The 20549-nt window shown below is 36.0% G+C and overlaps 1 protein-coding gene across 1 annotated transcript; it reads right to left on the bottom strand.

Annotated features, from left to right (window-relative positions):
* Positions 1 to 11011: 11011 nt before the first annotated feature.
* On the bottom strand, positions 11012 to 15452 carry LOC122034286 (nucleolin-like). Its single transcript, XM_042593468.1, has 4 exons — positions 15232 to 15452; positions 14709 to 15020; positions 11671 to 11917; positions 11012 to 11578 (listed from the first exon to the last, which is right to left on the bottom strand). Exons 1-4 carry the CDS (start codon positions 15259 to 15261, stop codon positions 11190 to 11192), a joined length of 978 nt encoding a protein of 325 aa, XP_042449402.1. The 5' UTR covers positions 15262 to 15452; the 3' UTR covers positions 11012 to 11189.
* Between the last annotated feature and the right edge of the window lie 5097 nt (positions 15453 to 20549).

Below are 20549 nucleotides of genomic sequence, written 5' to 3' on the forward strand. Positions count from 1 at the left end.
AGCTTCATGGAGGGTGCCTCGGGTACTGTTCATCCGAGGCAAGGCGTGTACTTTAGTCCCTGTAAAATATGTTAATCCACAACACAACAACATACCCTGTAAGAAAAAAGTTAGCACCATATAAACATAATAAATTAAGTAATCGACAGTCATCGGACTGTCCGGTTTTGACTTCAGATTTTCGACCGGAAACCCTAGGTCGAACCGACGTCTACTGTTCCTTCTTCCGAGGAGCGCGTCCTCACCTACTCCACTCAAGAGAGCATACCTGATGTCAGCCCGGTCCTACAGACCTACTGGACTTTTCGCCTAGGGTTACCACCCCCTAGGACCTAGGGTTACCACCCCCTAGGGTTTTTCGCCACCTAGAGTTACCTCCCCCTAGGACCTAAAGTTACCCCCTTAAAATTTTTACCACTTAGGGTTACCACCCCCTAGGACCTAAGGTTGCCGCCCCTTAGGATTTTTTCCTCCACCTAAGGTTATCATCCCCTTGGACCTAAGATTACCGCCAGAGACGGATCTACGTTGGGGCTCTCCTGGGCTGTAGCCCACCCCTCAAAAAGAAAAACTATCAAGCTACCACAACGAGGAAGGAAAGAACACCAAGTTTCTGAACAATATCTGTTTAGAATTGAAGTTTATCAGAGCAAGAAGATTATCTTCTTTCACAGTCTCAAGCCTGGGAAGGACTGAGGAGGTTATAAAATAACCCAAAGAGAAACAACGATCTCACTACCAAATATGGATTCTCAGAACTCATGGCTAGCAAAGAAAGGATGCAAATGGAAGAACAAACTTGCTGCTCCTCATAAACCGATGGAGGAAGACTTAGCTGTAAGAGTCGATCTCTCCTAAATCTCCTTCCCCTCAAGGCGACGGAGACAACAATCTTCCCAAATCAAGCAACAGCTGTGATGGTCGATTCCCTTCCAATTCGGTAGCCCCACGTATAACAAATCGACAATCCTAATCCCTAAATCACTTGCTTCAAATTGCCATAGGAAAAATCTTCATTCATTACCTCTGCTTCAAATAGTGCATGAGATTTTGTGAACCACATAAAATATCTTATATGAATTATTCAATTCGTGAATTAGAAAGATATCTGATCACATTTTTAATATTTCTATTTTTATTTTCGTTTGAATATAGGTATCCTATGTAATTATTATTTATTTATTTTTTAATTTAAAATACTATCATTGCTAAAAAAATGATGTTTTTTAAATTAATATTTTATTAATACATAAATAAATTAATATTTTGAATCAATCATATATTATAAACCTATTTATTTTTAATTACATTTAGACAACCAATCTAAATTAAATTTGTCAAAAATAATTTTTAATAAACGTAAAATATAGATAAAATAATATCATTTTATCTCATATGTATTAAAATATGTATTAAAATATCGAAGTAATCATATGTATTAAAATAAATAGGTCGCAATACGTTTGAGACGACGTATTTGTATATATTGTATATTGAGAAAAATATTTTATACTTATTACCGTGTATAAAATGCATATTAACCATACAATCTATCTTATTGTTTTAGAAAAATAGATAGGTATTTTATAATTGTAATTTGACATTAAAGAAAAATAATTAATTTATTTTCATTTATTTTATTTTGATACTTAATTCATAATTATTTCATATTCATAGCCTAGTCCATCTATAAATCCTAGATCCGTCCCTGATTACCGCCCCTCAGGGTTTTTCACTACTTAGGGTTACCACCCCTTAGGATTTTTCGCCTGCTTAACTGCAGCTAGGACTTCTGCCTAAGAACACTTAGGACTTACCTGTAAAGCTCATTCAAGCACATCAGATAACAAAACAACTTAACTTGAACCCTTTGACATAATCAAAACATAGGTTCGATCATCGGATGCTTCCTACACCAACAAGAATGAAAAAGGAAACCTGCAGCAGAGAAAAAAAACAGTGGCAAGAGATATATCAAGTCATTGGAAGGTATGATGTGTTCCATTGTCCGAGACGGTCAATGTTTTAAGTCTGGGGGAGAGAATTCTTCTTCATAAGTTGATTGGTTATTTGAGTTTCCAATTGATGGAATTGAAGTGGGAAAACAAAGAAAGAAAGAAAAAAAAACAGTGGCAAGACAAAGAGTATCAAGAGTGGAGATAGAGTATCAAGAATTATGGATTGCCATCAAATTAAAGAAGAGGTTAGCTTGATCTTTTGAATTGGTAACGACAAATGGTATTCATCTCTTTACACATCAAAATGGTCAACTCATCAAGTATATTCCTCCAATACTCTCATCTTCTCACTTTCTTTATTGAATTCTTTTCTTTTGCCTATTTCATCCACTTTAATTATTCTTTTTTATTCCATTTCAATTCTTGATGATAAAATTCTTTTGATTCATGTATGCTATGCTTTATAGTGGTGGAGAATTAGAAAATAAGCAAGCTTATAGTAGTGAAATGTTGTGAGTTGCATTGAGTGAGTTCCACTTATATGTATATTTGAGTATGAGAGTTAGAATAGGTAAATACCTTGTAAGTTTGCAACTTACTTAATTTTTCAATTGAATTAAAACTACCATATCTACTGATTCTTATTTGGACTATGCTCATGATTGTTGGTGATCTTTTAGATGACCTTAGTTAATTACCATTTACCATCTTTTAGGTATTTCTAGGGAATTTTTTGTGGAGATGATTTTTACGTTTTCTTTACTTTCACGGGATGTTCAAAACTAAGTGTGGGAGATTTGATAACCATGATTTTACTGTATTATTTTGATTCATATATGCATGGTTTGATGTTATGTTCATAGATAAAACCTATATTTGCATCACATGCATTATCTTTATTCTTGGACTTAGTTACAAATTATCTTATTTTTGTGTTATTTGATACTAATATTTGATTCTTATTTTGTAGACATCAAGGGATCTTGGATTTGGATCTATTTGAACCGAATTTGTGCTCGAATTGGAATTTAAACGAGAAGATCAAGCTGTGGAGCATTATGGACCGTTCATCAAAGATTGGATAGATCTGAACCATCCATTGAAGATTTGGTTCATCCAACCTAAGGGAGAGTAGATCCAGACCCTTGATCAAGATCAATACATTCGAATCAGATTTTAGGTGATCTTTCACCGTTGATTGAGCTCTGAAGCATCACAGCCGTCCATTCAGATCTCAGATCTGATTTAAATCGAGAAGCTATAGTAGCTTCCTCGTCGATCTCTCCGCACAGAGTTCGCGTCCCGCAGCGCATCTCGGCAATTTCTGACCCCGAATTCAATCTCCGATCATCTTCTCAGGTGACGTCTTCAGTGGAGAGCTTCAAGGAAACTGAATCCCGATCATCTGGAGCCATCGGCAGGCGTTCCCTCCAGCGCAATTCTGCTTCCGAAAATCCTCTGTTCTCCTCAGATTTGGTGGCGTTCTTCCAATATGTGGTTTCCCTTTCCATCAGCAACACTCGGCGGCGTTCCTCAGGTGTTCCTGAGCGTCATCCGATGATCATCCATCATCCGTAGCTTCCATTTTAGATTCAGAGATGAAGGTTTGCAGATTTCTAGATTTTTGGCCATATCATAGGTTTTGGGTTGTTTCCAGCTTGCCGGAGGCGTTCCTCTGGTTTAGCTAAGCAATTCAGAGCTGACATGCTGCTGAGATTCTTCACTGATGACCAGAGTTGGGCGTTCTCATCTACGACCTCTTGTGTGATGGCAAGAGTGTGAAGTTTGTTTAGATTGATTGTGAGATTGGAACGGTTATCATTTTATTTCATGCTATTACTATTTTGTATCTAGAACAGGTTTATTTTGATTTTGTTATGTTTTTATCACTGCAATCTAGCATTTCTTTTCCTTGTTGAAGTTTAATTTGTGTTTAATTTGTGCTTGGTTAATTGTTAGGTTGTTAAGTTTAAGCTAGGGTTTAAATTGGTGTTTTAGATCAGATTTATCTATGTCTTGTTATTTTATTCTATGCTTAAGATTAGATTTAATTGTGTCTTGTTATTTCATTCTTAGTTAAAGTGTGTTGATGGTTACTCATAACATAAGGCGACAATGCGTTGTTGATTGATTGTTAGCACCTAGGTGGATTTCATTTATGCATTAGATTAGTTTCTTATTCGTTCTGCCTTTCATCTATTAGATTTAGATTCAAAGGTAAAACCCCCATTTTCATGTTAAAACCCCCAATATAGGAATAACATACAATTCTAGATTACCATCCTATCGTTGCTTTCTTTGGAGACGACCTGAGTCATTTCTATGCTACATTAGCTTAGAAGGGGTTCAGTACTAAATTCTTTTGATCTCATAACACGACAAAAATGGGTTTATCGGTAATCCACTAAAAGCCTCTTCCGGTACCTCCGGAAGAGGGAATCGAGTACAAAGAAAATTCGGAGAAGTGTAATAGACTACACTTTCCGTTTGTAGAATTTAAGTACAAATAGAAATCTCGTTACCGACCCTTTAGGAATTTATGTGAAGGCGCTCGTGTGTCGAAGTCAATCTGTTGGTCACGATCGAAAGTCCTCGGAGCAGTCGTCGGACACAGCAACTTTGTAGCAGAGTCGTAGCAGGAGTCCGGAGTAGTTGGAGCCTGATCAAATGGACTCGTAGTAGTTCGTATGTGTGTTGTTGTTGAATGCCTTCTCGAGATAGTCTTATAAAGGGCATGGAAGGTGCTTCCAATGAGGCAAGTTCGATCTCGAATAGCCCGGTGCTTATCCATGACTTCAGCCAACTTTATCCCACGGAAGACGCCTTCCATAGCCATGGAAGGCGCCTTCTATGAATAGTACGAAGACACCTTCCATCAAGCTTGAAAGCGCCTTCAGACACTGTTCATTCGAAGATAATTTTCTTCTCTTAGCTCTGCAAAACAATGTTAGTCCAAAATACCCTGCAAAACAAGTATTTGAACAATTTTAATGATAATACAGAGTAGTAATTAGCTCCTGTCCTCCTAGGATCAGGAACTAGTCAAGGTCTTAGTTTAGGAATCCCAAATGGACCTAAACAGACCGATGCCTACTGTCCCTTCAACTAGGACGCGCCCTCACTTGGTCACTCTCTTCCAGTGACTTACCTTAACTTACCAGTTTGTCAGACATCCGGTCAGCCCATCGACCTGTCTGGATTTTGTGCCTGCTATCCAGTCATCCTGTTGACTTAACTGGACTTCGTACTAGCTATTCAGTCAGCCCGTTGACCTAGCTAGATTTCGTGCCAACTATTCGGTCGGCCCTTCGACCTAACTGGATTTCGTACCAGCTATTCGGTCAACCCATCGACCTAGCTAGATTTCGTACCAGCTATCCGATCGACCCGTCGACCTTGCTGGATTTCGTACCAGTTATCCGGTCGTCTCGTCGACCATGCTGGATTTTCTACACACTCAATCAAGTGGTTAGATCACGACGGAACCTAACTTAACTTACTTGTCATTTATCAAAACTCGGGTTAGATCATTAGTGTGAACTACACCAACAAAGATAACCTTTTTAAATAAAGATTTAGAAGAGAAAATTTACATGGAACAACCTAAAGGGTTTTCTGTACAAGGACAGAAAAATAAGGTTTATAGATTGGCGAAGTCATACAGCTTGAAACATGTACCAAAGTAGTGACATGAAAAATTTAATAATGTCATGAAAGAATGTGGATTCAAGATCCATGAATATGATAATATGTCTACATAAAAATCACAAAGAATGACTATGTTATCATGTGCCTATATATAAATGACATACTTATCATTCTAAGTACTAAAGTAATCCTAGTCATAAAGTCAAATCGATTTATCAATTTATCAATTAATTCATATGTTAATTAATCTTTGGTTAACTAATTTGTTAATCGAACTGTCAACTAATCAATTACTAGTATGATGAGCTATCATGTTAATTAACACCTGCATGATCCCATAAATTTCTATTTTGATAAATTAATGTCTTAATTAATCATCTAAACGCAAAAGACTAGCTACTATTTTTAAATAAATTAACTCAATTAATTAATTAACCTTAATTAATTAATCAGTTACTTTAATTAATCAACCAATTTGTAATTAATCCAACATATAATTGCATTAATTAAATTTTACCTGAATTCATCGACAGCTGATCTTCTTCCGCGACAGTAACTCACGACAGCAGGCGGCTAGCCGTGGTACACGATCGACGACAAGAGGTGAGAGTTGGTGGCCCATAACAGCAACGTTGCATGACGCCAGCAGCAGAAGCTTGTTGCAATTGGATACTTAATCGAGGATTCTAATTGAGGGGGTTCGTCGGCGGCAACGGGACACGAGTTTGTGTCCGGGGATGATGGAGATCGTGAGGGCAAGGACGCAGCGCGAATGTACCCGACGTTGGAGCCTCCCCGTTGGCGGTGTTGAGGTCCGGGGTGGAGCATGCGACGACGAGCAATGAAACTGCAAGGGCAGTCGCCATAAGGCAGGAGAGCCGGGTAGTGTTGGTGGTTTCATGGCCTCTTCTCTTCGACGTCTTAGGGTGGTGGTCTGGACTTGCGATGCCGTGAAGAACAGTGGCGACAGGCTGCGACAGTCGATACGGTGACGTTAGTAGTGGCAGACGCTTGCGAGAGATGGCGCATGGTTGTGGCAATAGAGATTCGTCAGGAGTCGGTTGCTCACAACGAGGTCTTAGGAGCGGTTGTCGCTGTCTCCTCCGTAATGCTCCAACAACAAGGAGGCAAAGGTGCTGGAACCCATAGCCAGCTGGCGCGCGACGACGACGATGCTTGTATTCAAAGAAGAGACAACACCGAAAAAATAAACTTAGGTTTTGTAATTGAAACTTAGGTTAATTTCTCATATTAACTCTCACTTTAAATGAGTATTCTAAATAAATTTTCTCGCACCATAGCCAATTTATTCCCATGAGAATACAATTTAAGTTCCAATAAAATTAAGAAAAATCTTAGTAAATTCCTAAAATTCACATATACTTTTTCATATTATTTTATTTTATTTATTATTAATTATTTTATCCATATTTTCATCTATAAATTTCATTAGGTTAAATTTTAATCATTTCAATATTTCTCTCTTGGATATATATATATATATATATATATATATATATATATTGTTGGCTATCATCGCTCTATAGAATCTGGAAATATATCAGATGGATGTAAAGATAGCCTTTCTAAATAGAGATTTAGAAGAGGAAATCTACATGAAGCAACTTGAAGGGTTTTCTATGCTAGGACAGAAAAATAAGGTTTGTATATTGGTGAAGTCATTGTGTAGCTTGAAACAGACACTAAAGCAGTGATATAAAAAATTTGATAATGTCATGAAGGAATACAGATTCAAGATCAATAAATGTGATAACTATGTCTATATGAAAGCCAAATGACTATGTAATATTATACTTATATGTAAATGACATACTTATCATTGAGAGTAATGATAAGATAATCAAATCCACTAAAGATACGTTGAACTCAAGATTTGACATGAAAGTAATGAGATTAATTGATGTGATTCTAGGAATCGAAATTCTTAGAACAATGGAAGGACTTGTTCTTAGTCAGTCCCATTACATGGACAAGATTTTTGAAAAATTCATCAAGGGTGATACTACATTGCCATGAACATTGATAGATACTTTGTCAACATTTATCGAAGAATCGAGGTGAAAGTATCTCTAAGATAGAGTACTCTTCTCGAGTGATCGGAAGTCTGATATATCTGATGAGTTGTACATGACTAGACTTAACTTACATAGTAAGTAAACTGAGTAGATGCACAAGTAATCCCAGTGTTAAGCACTGAAAAGGGATAACAAGAGTACTGAAATACTTGAGGCATACTCGTGAATATGAAATGTACTATATGAGATATTCTATTGTGATCAAAGGATACAATAATGCGAATTGGATATCTGACATGAAAGACTTGATGTCTACTAGTGGATATGTTTTCACTTTGTGAAGTGCAGTCATTTCATGAAAATATTTAAGAAAATCATAATAACCAGATCTACAATGGAATCTAAATTTGTAGCTCTTAACAAATGTGGTGAAGAGGCTGAATGACTATGACAATTCTTAGAAATTTTTTTGAGATGGCTGAAATCGGTGCCGATAATTTGTCTACATTGCGATAGTCAATCAACAATTAGTTAGGTATGAAGCCATTTATATAATGGTAGTCTATATATATATACGTCGTAGATATAATACGATTAGATAACAACGAGACTTATCACTATGGAGTATGTGAAGTCAAAGGATAACTTAGTAGATCCATTAATCAAAGGGTTAAATAGAGAGTTAATTGTAAGTTCACCGCGAGGGATAAGCTTGATGCTGATAAGAAATGTTGGTGTAAAGGAAATCCAACCTATGCAGACTAGAGATCCCAAGAACTAGGTTCAAAGAGACAACCTAACTGCACCAACAAAGTTGCTCACTGTGGGGGACGACCCAATAGATTGGTGAAGGATGGAGATTAAAGCATATGACTTTTAATGATCCAGTAGAGTAATATGGAATACTCTTGAGCGATCATCTATGTGAGAAAGAAGTGGGACCGCTTCGAAGAGAATTGAAGGCATAATTCTTAGTACTTCTCAAAGAACTAGACGTGTTCATGACCAAGAACAAATACAGTCATAAGAACTGAGTTATATCAAGAACAGTCTTGGGTGAGATATATCAATGCTTACATAGACGACAGACAGTTTAAAGATATCGTGTCTACTGTCAACCAGTAAGCAAACATATTTTCACAAGGAAAGGTTAAAAGGATAAAACCTATTCTTCCTATACCGGACTCAACTACTAAATACTATCACATATCCTATATTTCATTCATATGAGGGATTGTTGGATACATGTGAATGGAAAAGGAGGAAGAAGACTTCTTTGTGTATGAGTTTAGTCTTATATTGAAAGTTTCAAGGCACTATGGTTTGTTTATATTATTACACATATATTGATGATGTGAACAAATATATGGGAAGATGCTCTTTCTCATGTGTGGGTGTACATGAGAGGTGTAAATCTAGGGCTTAGATTATACTGAACCAAGTTGACTCATGTGTGACTCGACCTTCATGTGTCGAATGTTAGACCGATCGAGACAAAATTTACATAAGCGAATGAATCAACATTTTGTCACCTGAATATTTTTGCCTATTGCTCAAATATAACATATGCATTAATCGATAATTAATGAAGAATATGTAGCCTCTAGCTGTTTGAGCTGGACAGATTAATGATCAGTAAATGACTTTAATTCAACCATTGGATACTGTAAAGGTCTAAGCTCCTATATAAGGAGGATGTGACCAGAGCAAGAGATACAGAGTTAATAGTAAAGATTTTCCTCCACCTTCATTTTCCCAAATCTTCTCTCCGTCGTGCATTTCTACTCAGTGGTTTGTCGGTGATAGAAATTGAGTACTTTCTTAGTTCGCTACAAACAATTAGTGTTTGGTTATGTATATGGTTCTGCCATTGTATCATAGGAAACAGACGTTCATCATAATCTTAAAGCATAGCTGGAGGAGGATGAATCTGTTTTAAGGAAACTGCTTGAAAGCAGGTCTTGACATCTTCTTTTCTGCAACTTGGACTTTGCAGTCAGAAGTCTGCACTCAGGACTCGCAAGTTTGTACTTAGGAGTCGGGAATTTGCACTCGGGAATTTACATTTGGGACTCGAACTCGGGAGTCTGCACTTGAGAATCGGGAGTCAGGAGTCTGCAATTCGAACTCTGTAGTCGGGATTCTGCACTCGGGACTCGGACTTGGGAGTTTGCACTCCGAAGTCGGGAGTTTACACTTAGATTTTGCACTTGGAGGTCTGCACTCTCACATACAAGGTAACTCAATTTTTCAACCAACTCAGTCATCCCTAGCAGCTTTTCGTTCCTACTTGACAACTTGAGATTATCAATTCATGTCAACTCAATAAATAAATCTGATTTGATTCGTAATTTCAATTCAAACTACTCTATATCTCTGACATGATTGCCGGATACTTATAATGACATTGCTTAAGATCCAGCATGCGCTCCTCCAACCTCTGTTCTTCCACCTATACTCTCATCTCCTCTTGATCAATAGCGCATTAGACGACCATTTTAGTATTGATGAATGCATTGTTAATACTCTCCTTGCACTCGTCCATTAATGATCTTCTCCATTTCTCCTTTGCCTATCGACTCTATCTCATTGGTCGCATTGAACTTTCATGATCACTAAAGGGACTTTGTTGTCTATCCCAACTTCTCTATATAACTAGAATTTTTCATGGTCATCTGTGGATTTTTTGGTGTGGCTAAGTTGTATAATGCCAATTTCATTTATTTTATCCATTTGAGATTAATAATAATTAATCTTATTGTAATTTTCAATAACTATTGCAGTCTTTAAATTATTTTTTACCAAAAATTTATTAAATTATTATTTTTTAATTTCTTTAACACTATCAACTTGGCATGTTTTGGGGTTTTCTTAAATAACGCATCACGAATTATTTTTCTTCTGATTTCTTTTCATGTCCAAAATATTCCTTATAAACTCAAAAACTTAATTCGTTCATCCCAAAAACTTCTATATTTTTATTCTCAAAAACCTTTTTTTGCATTTCTATATAATAAGTGTTAAATTATTAATATTTTAAAAACAAATTGATGACCCAAATTCTGGAATGAGTTCCACAAGAAGCTTTAGGGCTATGGCTCTAGTCCAGTCCCATTTATTTATTTATTTTATTATTCTTTTACTTAGTCCATTAAACCTTATTCCTTCCGCACCCAAAATCTAGCCCATCTCATTAAGTTCAAACCCCTAACTTTAATTTCTGGTCCGCCCCTAACCCCAAAGGAGCTCCAACCAAAATCTCCGAAAGATAGTGCAAGTTAGTAATTTCAATAGTAATTCAATCTGATTGACCTGGTAATCTCTCACGTTTTCCAATTAACAACCCCGTTGAACTATGAAAACATTGAGTTATTTGTACGCAAAGCTCCCTTAGCAGAAATACAAGTATAACACATGGAAACAATCAGAATGTTCTGAAGTTCATGGAAGAAGATAAACAGCAACTTCATAGGATCATCTACAGCTACCCCATTGTTCATGTGGAGTTCATCAAATGCACAAGACATGGAGAAGAAAGAGACATAACTCAGCGTGCGGGCTGTTGATTGTAGTGGCTCTTCTCTTTCTTTTTCACAGCAGCAAGCCTTGCACTGCGAGCAGCCGCCTCAACAGCAGCAACTTTTGCGGCAGTATCCATCTCTTTACCAGTTTTTTTCTTCCTAACTGATGCCATTTTCTTTATTCTCTCTACATCAACTCCAGATGTATCACCACCAGGGTCAGCAGCAACCACCTCTTCTGGGCATTTATTACTGGTATCGAGACCTGGAAGCTGTTGTTCCTCTTGTTCTTTGGCTTCTTTTGATGATTTTTCCTTTTTATGCTTCTTCTTCTTTGGGTTTTTGCTTTCTGAAGAAGCAACAGTGTGGTCCTTTTTCTCTCCATCGTCGTCATTTTGCTGCAGTTGTTTGCTGCCTGGAAAATTGATAAGGAAAATATAAAGCATCAAGTATTACCAAAAATTGGAAACACTAGAACATCTCATCATCTGAAAGTTCAAGTATTACCATCGGTTTCGTCTTGAGCGCCATTAGTTTCTTTGCCTGAAATGCCTAGCTCGTGTAGAAGCGCATCAAGTTCTGCCATTTCTTTTTTCTTAAGTTCCCTCTTAGAGAGTTGCCCAGGTGCTGGAACAGGAACAGTAGGTTTCTCTATTATAGGTGCATGTTCAACGGTAACCTCAGGTTCATGTTCATGTTCCTCGTCGTCATCCTCATCACCGTGATCGACATCATCATCTTCACTTTCACTTTCCTAAACAAAATGACCACAATAATCCAATGATAATCCAAAATAAACAAAGAGAAAATAAGGCCTGGCACAAATAATAAGAAAAGTCCACCTGGCATGCATCACAATATCATAAATAGATCAGCCAGAGTAGAGTCACCAAAATCACAATATTAGCTATTGAAAATAATTTCCAGAACAGACAAATCATTCTCTAAAATCTGGAATCATAATTATTGTTTTGAAAATTTCCAATACACGGTCATGGAATTTACTGCCACAATCGAAATGCCATTCGCCTTTACAAATACAAATTAGATCGGCAAATATAAGTTTCTACACACCCAAGGTCTGCTACAGCCTCGGAGCAAAAGAAAATACACACAGCAAGTATGAGTCAACTCAACAAAATATGTAGCACAAAGAATCCATAGTTAAAAGGATTCTACTTTTCAAGGTCAACGCAAAAATCAAAACACAGAGCCTAGCAAAGTTAACTCAACCCAATGAATCAAGACAAACTGAGATGTGGAGATTCATTTCGGGTATAAAACATACAACTCTTGCTGGTGTCAGAAAAGGTGTTCAAAGCATCACTCGAATGATAAACATTAGTAAAAAAAAAAACTAAAGCACAAACTAGTTTGCTTATGTCACTTAAATTTGGCATTTATATCTACAATTTACTAATATGTGTGGAATGAAAAGCCTCCATAGAAACATACACAATCAGACCAAAAAAACATGGACAAACAACTGAAGGTGACACACATCTACTCCATTCTGCACCTTGGTGTGCTGTGTTGAAGTCATGGATCATTGTTAACAACAACCAAATGTCAGATACATGGATCTTCTTCCATCCTTGAGCTCCACGTATGATCTATCCTTAAAACTATCAAAGAATCTCCAGATATTCAGTAAATAGCGTAAGTACAATTTTCTTTGACCCACAGGCCATACCTTTAAACTCCAAAAGGTCTTTGACATGGTTTTACATTGGCAGTAAGAGAGTAATGCAACCCTTCACCACCCAACACCACCTTTCGAAATGAAACCTCAGCTAAGAGAACAGGAAAGTTCCATTAAAATCAGGTAGTGCCATATTTAGATGTACTAGGCATACCCAAGATATAGTCAAGCCTAAAGTACAGCAGAATTTGAAGTGTTAAAGGAATAACTTTGACAAACATTTTCGTAAAAGCGTTATATGAGGGTTTCCAACATCTTATGGAGTGAATTACCAATACCTTTAGTTCTATTCTTATACAAGTAAAAGGAGAAGTTGCTCAAGAGGAGTCACAAGATAGAACATATTTCTAGTAAAAACTTAAATTCTTTTTGGCAAATGTCTCAAATTTAGATATTAACCATTCAGCCACAGTGGTTGATACTGGTGAGAATGATCTATCTTGCTAATGATATTAGAGATGCATAATAAACAGTTGATGCTTCATAAAGCACCTTATTTTTTATAAATAAGAACTATCAATAGAATCAGACTAGAGATAGCAATGTCTTAACAAATATCAAAGCAATTCTGCTATCAACAGTTTCAGTGAACCATTAAGTAAGGGGGTTTTGGGATTACTAACTTGCTAAAATATAGGAATATTACAACCCTTTTTATGATTGCATACATTTCAGGGTATAGTTTCATAATATAAAAATACAATTTTTTTGTACAAGTGCTATTATATCCTTCATAAGAATGTCAAACAGAAACAGAGGTATGACTTTGTTTTACAAATGTCTCATGAAGCAAAGATACCAGTACCATGTATGATGTAGATGTAACACGTCAAAGAGTTAAGAGGTAACAATATTTTTTCTTATAAAAAAGAGGAAAAAAAATTAAAAAGTATAACTAATTTCCAATTTTTCCAACCAGTCAGGAATATAACATTCTCAAACATGTTTGTCCAATAACGTTGACCAGAATGATGTGGCAATATAATCAATAATCATTTATTGATTTCGTCCCTTGGTAATTAAGGCGTAATTAAACCTAGTCAGCAAATACCATTTTCAGGAATCTACTTGATCCAAATATTGGTCATTTGTATTGGATAAATAAGTTGATTGGTCAATTTAATGGTGTAAGAGAAAGTGAACCCACATGCCTCACTCAAGAGAACCAGCAAAAACCAAAAAGATTGAGTAGGTCAACAAATTTCCTAAACAAAGGCTCTAAGTCCTCTTCATATAATTCATGATTCAGAAATCCAAACAAATTAGAACTTTAAAAAGTAAAGGAAAATAAATTATATGACTTAGAATTTAGAGAGTTAATTAAACATTATCAAAAGTAAACAATATCAATAACAATCCAGAGCAGAAAAGTAGAAAAAAGTTGATATAAATTAAATGATTGTCAATTCTTAGAGAAGTAGGCCTTGCACAAATTTACGACGAAAGGAACTATTAATTATATCGGTATTTTTTGGACAAACCAACATGATAGTCAATTATCTAACGAACTCACACTAATAATTATTAAAACCATAATAGCTAGTAGTTTAGAAATACACAAAAGAATCTTACTGGTTAACTAGCTTTTTTTTAGTGGTAAATAGTTTTGTTTGGCTGAAATGCTAGTGGTTAACTAGTTTTCTTTGGTTGAAATACTAAAGGTCAATTAGTCGATATTAAAGATGTAATATAATATACCATAAATGGAACTTGAGTAGGTACATAATAGAAACCAAGTCTATGAAGTAACATTAAATGGGAAGGAAAAACAAAAACATTGTCAGTATAATCCAACAGGTAGCCATATAGACAAACAACCGTATCGGTTTAGGAGTATACGTACTTCCTCGAAGGCAGGCTCAGCTTCCTTGTCGTGCTGCTGCGACGAACCCCAAACAGGCAGTGGCGGAGCTGTGGTGGCGAAGTAATCATCGTCGTCATCAACATCCGCCCAGGATTTCGACGTCAGCGGTGTAGGCGACCAGAACACCTGCGGCTCCGGCTTCTTCGCCTGGCTCTTTGATGCCCCCTTGCTCTTCGAGTTCTTGTCCGACTTCTTCTTCTTCTTGAGGGTCTCGAGCGCGGCGAAAACGTTAGTGTTGCTAATCTTCAAGGATCCATCGTCCTTCCTGCTTCCACCTCCAACCATATCTCCCTAAGTAATGCCGAGGGTTTTAGAAAAGGACGAAATCTAAAAAATTGTTCCAGATTCAACAGCGAATCGAGAGTGATCGGATTTCCGCGCAAAACAGATAAATGAATCAATTTGCATAAAACAAATTTGTCGATCTGAAGAAAAAACGAAAAAGCTGATACAGGAAGATCAAAAAGAGGAATCGATCGGAGAAAAATCGGTAGATTGTAACTTGGGCAAGCTGCCGACGAACAGAAATCATCCGACAAATTTCACAAGATAATGGTCAGGAGAGAGATCCACAGTTGGAAATCCTAGATTTGTCAAAGAGATAGCTCGAATATGTTAGGGCTTCGATTCGAGGAGGCCGCGGGACGAGCGACGAGCGCAGCTGCGCACCGATCGATCAGGGTAAACAGATAACGTGCCATGTCCCGCGATTGCGTCTAATTATTTATTTCGACAAGACTGTTTGACCAGTTCACTGCATAAATAAATTGTACGATTTATAATTTATAATTTAATTATAAAGAATTATTATTATTATTAAAAATTGATTCGTGGCGACATTTTATTTAAATTAAAACATATTTGCCTTTGAAGAACCGTCGCCCTCAGTTTTGACCGCCGGCGGCACCGACTTCTTCCCCACCGCCTCCACCGTCGCCGCTTTCTCCTCCCCTTGCACATCTTTCTCCACTCTTCCCAAGCGCTCCTCGCTGTTCCTCGCATTCCTCCCTTGCAGGCCTCAGCTCCTGGGGAGGTCAACAGTGGGTTCGACTGAACCTGGTGCTGCGATGCTGCCGCCGGTGTCGCAGATAAAAGGATACCTCGTGGTGTATGCGTCGTGGCAGCGTAGTAGTCGTAAGCATTTCAGCCTCCCAGCACCCGCACCGGCGGAGGCATCGACACCTGTCGTGCTTGAGCCTGAGTGGGCCTTCTCATGCTCTTCCTAGTTCCTATGTTATTTTCACCTGATATTAGTCAAACCATCAACCTAGCTCCATCAGCTCGTCTATCCTTTGTTTTTTCTTTCAAATGAAAGATTCTCAATGCACTGTGCATAGTATGAAATTGTGATTCACGACACAGCGAAAATGCTATATTTTGAGTTTCAAATCTGATTTAAATAATTAAAACAAAAAGATCGGTACCATTGCTTAGAATCTGCATGCAGAAAGCTAGCTCACGCTTGAAACCCCCATCTTTTTAGGTTCTTCTTCAAGGCAGGCGAGGAGTTCTTGCATCGTTTGTTGCAGCTGCTGTTGTTGGACAATCTGTTTCTGCTGGATCGCAGAGCAAGTGCTGGAGTTATGACGGAGGCTAAGCTCGGTCAACACTGGAGCCATGGCCGCTACGGCTACTATAATTATTGGGTTCTGCAACCTCTACTTGAAATATTATTCAGGGAGGGAGAGGGATGATGCTGTGTTCGCGCCAGAGGAAAGGGGAAACAGTTTGCCCTCTTTTAAAGGAAATTTTTGTTAAATTAAAGAAACTTTTTTCTAATCCCTTATCCGATTGGTTACCATTTAATTCTCTCAAGATTCACTCCAATTCCTTCCCCCTTATTTTCGACCATGATAGTGGGAAAGATGAAAAGTATATCTAAAGGAGGAATGTATACACGAAAATATTTATTATAATAGGTGGTTGATTTGATTTGATTATTGATTTTATGAATCATTATATTTTTTTTCATATTTATATCACTCCACCTATCTTATAAATAGGGGTCGTCTCTCTTCTTTATAACATATTATCAGCACGAGCACTCTTTAAGATATGAACTCATAAATATTCTTATTATTAATTTTTTTAACTTTCGAAATAATATAAATTTTTATTCTTATGTTTATGTCTTTAATTTTATATTAATGGTCTTGAAGTAAACACAATATTTAGATTTAATATTAATGCTCCTGAAGAGACATAAATTCTAAATTTATATTGATGCTCATGACGTAACATAATTTTTAATTTTATATTGATACTCCTGAAAAAGCACAATTTACAATTTTTAATTCTATGTTAATGCTTCTGAAATAGCACAAAATGAACTTATCTTGATATAGCGATAGATATACAATTTAACATATAAAGATATAAAATTTATAAGATATAAATTTTATCAATGTTTCTGAAGAATATTAATTTTTTATACATATCAATATTCTTAAAGAATTTTTATTAAAGATATAATATTTATCAATATTCCTAAATAATATTGAAATATATATTCGATTTGATCGTATCATGACATGCTTATTTTGTATTTGTTTCCTTTTAATTTTTATTGCTATAATATTTTTTTTTGAACATAAATATTTGATTGCTTCGTGACTATGATGACATACGTTTTTGATCATATTATAACTTGCTTGTTTCCTTTTAATTTCTGTTGTTATAATATTTTTATATGGATACAAATATTTCATCGCTTCAAATAGTAATACATTTTGCTCTATTATAAGTGATATTATTCTAATTATTTTTTAAAATTTGTTTTTATATAGTGGTTGCTATGATAAATATTACAAAACTTAATTTGAAGAGCTTGACCTAATTGAAAAAAATTATTTGTCATGGATTTTGGACATCGAGATTCATCTTGTTGCTAAGAACTTAAAAGAAGGAAAAGCAAATCCCTGTAGCATCGTGCAAAAGCACTTATTTTTTTTCGTCACCATCTTGATGATGGATTGAAAGTTGAGTATCTCAGTGTAAAAGAATCACAAGAACTTTGGAAGAATTTGAAAGAAAGATTTGACTATCAGAGAATTATAGTTCTCCCAAAAGCCCGTTATGAATGGATGCATCTCCGCTTGCAAGATTTTGTAAATGATTATAACTCAGTACTATTCAAGATTATCTTTAAACTCACACTTTGTGGAGAGAAAATTACTGATCAAGATTTATTAAAAAAAAACTTTCCACTTTTCATGCATCGAATGTGCTCCTACAACAACAATATTGTGAGCATGGATTTAAAAAATATTCAAAGCTTAACTCTTGTCTACTAGTTGCTAAATAGAATAATGAGCTACTCACGAAAAATCATCAATTACGCCTAACTGGATCTACACCATTTCCTAAAGCAAATGGAACATCATTCCCCGAAGTGAATGCTAACTCATCTCAAAATCATAAAATTAGGATAAGTCGTGGGCATGGCTAAAGGAAAAATTATCAGCAACAAAATGGTAAAAGACTTAAAATAAGCAACCAACAACTTGAAATCTAACAATGAAGAAGTAAAAGGTAAAAGCTCAAAAGAAATTGAAGATAAGTATTTTAAATGCGGGATGGAGGGGCATTGATCTTGTACCTATCATACAACAAGATATCTTGTGGATCTATACCAAAATTCAATCAAAGAACAAGGAAACATAAAGACAAATTTTGCTGATGATTATGATCTAGTTGATATAACTTGATGTCTCTGATTTCTTTACCCAACTAGATAATAATATTGATCATTTTATTAATGGCGGCGTGCTAGACAATATGGAATAGTTGTGTTTCCATTTTAGTGTTTTATCCTTTCCAAGTTTACTTTTGATTTAAGTTGTAGGTGAAGTCTCTAGAAAGTATGGAATGATTGTTTTTTAGTCTGACTTACAATGTATTTTTTATTTCAAAATTTTATTTTCTTTTAAGTTGTCAATGAGAGTTACTACTCTAGATCTTCATTTAATAAAATTTTTTATTTATAAATATTGCAAGAAATTATATTGGAATTATAACTCTTTACTTATACATTTTTTTAAGATTAATGATGGAATATCAAGATGAATATCTAGTAGATAGTGGTATAACCCACACCATCCTTCAAAGCAAAAGGTATTTTTTAGAGTTTACATTAACTGAGACAATATTGGGTGCATTAAAAATTATTGAAGGTCATGGAAAAACAAATATCATTTTATAAAATGATAGAATCTTATATATTGAAAATGCACTCTATACTAACAAATCCAATAGAAATTTGCTTAGTTTTAAAGATATCTGCCGAAATGGATATCGTATTAAAACATTAAATGAAAATAATATTGAATACCTTTGTATTATATCTATTACATATGGCCACAAGAAAAGAAAGATTGCGTGTACTTCCTTTTGGAATGTATTGTACTACGATGAAAGCAGTTGAGACAAACATAATAAGAAACCAAAAGTTTGTTGACAAGCATGGTTTCATATTATAGCACGATCGACTAGGTCATCCTGATGTTAGGATGTATACTAAAAGCCTAGCTTTTTGTATAAACATTTATTTTGAAATGAGAATCACATGGGTCAAATGTTTGTATTTAGTATTGGTCAAATGCCCATTTAATTTATATTATAGATAACATGGTGTGTGATGCCACACAGAAGATCATGTTATCAGTTCCTTATAAATTATAAATTATAGCTCACAACCAAGATGGATTGGGACAAACCATTGGAATGGTTGTAGTGTAATTTGGTATTAGTTTATCTTGACTATAAAATTACACTAGTACACTATGTGTGTATTGAGCAGGACCATTTGAGATTGTTTCTTTTTATACTGACTGCATAAAAGAATATAACCTCTGTTATTATGGAAGTGTATGCTCTTAATCCCAATATAATAACAAGCACATATACTTAATATTTATTTCATTAATTTATCAATGGGTAAGATTTAGTTCGTTAAATCAATAGGCCCGATAAGTTGAAAAATAATATTATTTATATGGTGTGCTGTTGATTATAGAAGGAAACTGTGTCCTAGTAATCTAGGTTAATGATGTCCCCTTGAGGATCTCATAAGGATTGTCATGTAAACCCTGCAGGTGGACTTAGTCTGGCATGACAATAAAGTGGAGATTAATGCACTCATGATAAGAAGGAGCTCATAATGTAATTTGGGATTGGTGTGGTAGTTCAATAATAACTCTTTAGTGGTATGAGTTATTATTGATGAACTTGAGTTGAGTGTTTGGGGTGAACACAGGAAGCTCAAGCTCATCGGGAGACCAAAATCAATTTCTCCTCTCGGTCCCTGTTGTAGCTGTAGGATCGAAAAGAATTTAGATATCTCCACAATGACATGATATTGTCCACTTTGGGCCTAGGCCCTCATGGCTTTGCTCTTGGGCTCTCCCCAAAAGGCCTCATGCCAATGGAAATATCTTTCTCTTTATAAACCCATGATCTTTCCCATGTGTTTTCAATGTGGGACTATATTTGCTACCTTGCAACACCAACAATCCCCCCTCAAACAAAGGACCACAGGCTTCCCATGTTCGATCCTCGACCCACCAGGTCTTCCTGCCCCTCGGTCCACCCGACCTACTAGGACTTCCTTGCCTAGCCACAACTAGGACTTCCTGCCTACTATTTGGTCCTCTTGATCCGAACATAGGAGCCCCCACTTTCTTTGTTCGAGGTCAATATTATACCCACATGGCTCAATCAGACCATAGCTCTTGTGCACAGTCGGCGGTTAAACCTTCTGGCAGTCCGGGCTCTGATACCAATTGTAGGATCGAAAAGAATTTAGATATCTCCACAATTACA

Source organism: Zingiber officinale, chromosome 11B, assembly GCF_018446385.1.
Source record: "Zingiber officinale cultivar Zhangliang chromosome 11B, Zo_v1.1, whole genome shotgun sequence".
Lineage (NCBI taxonomy): Eukaryota > Viridiplantae > Streptophyta > Magnoliopsida > Zingiberales > Zingiberaceae > Zingiber > Zingiber officinale.

Coding starts and splice junctions, on each gene's coding strand:
- LOC122034286 (XM_042593468.1), bottom strand. CDS start 15,261: ATGATTTCTGTTCGTCGGCAGCTTGCCCAA. Junction 15,021..15,231: donor TTCGTCGGCAGCTTGCCCAA/GTTACAATCTAC, acceptor GGCATTACTTAG/GGAGATATGGTTGGAGGTGG. Junction 11,918..14,708: donor CTGAGCCTGCCTTCGAGGAA/GTACGTATACTC, acceptor CATTTTGTTTAG/GAAAGTGAAAGTGAAGATGA.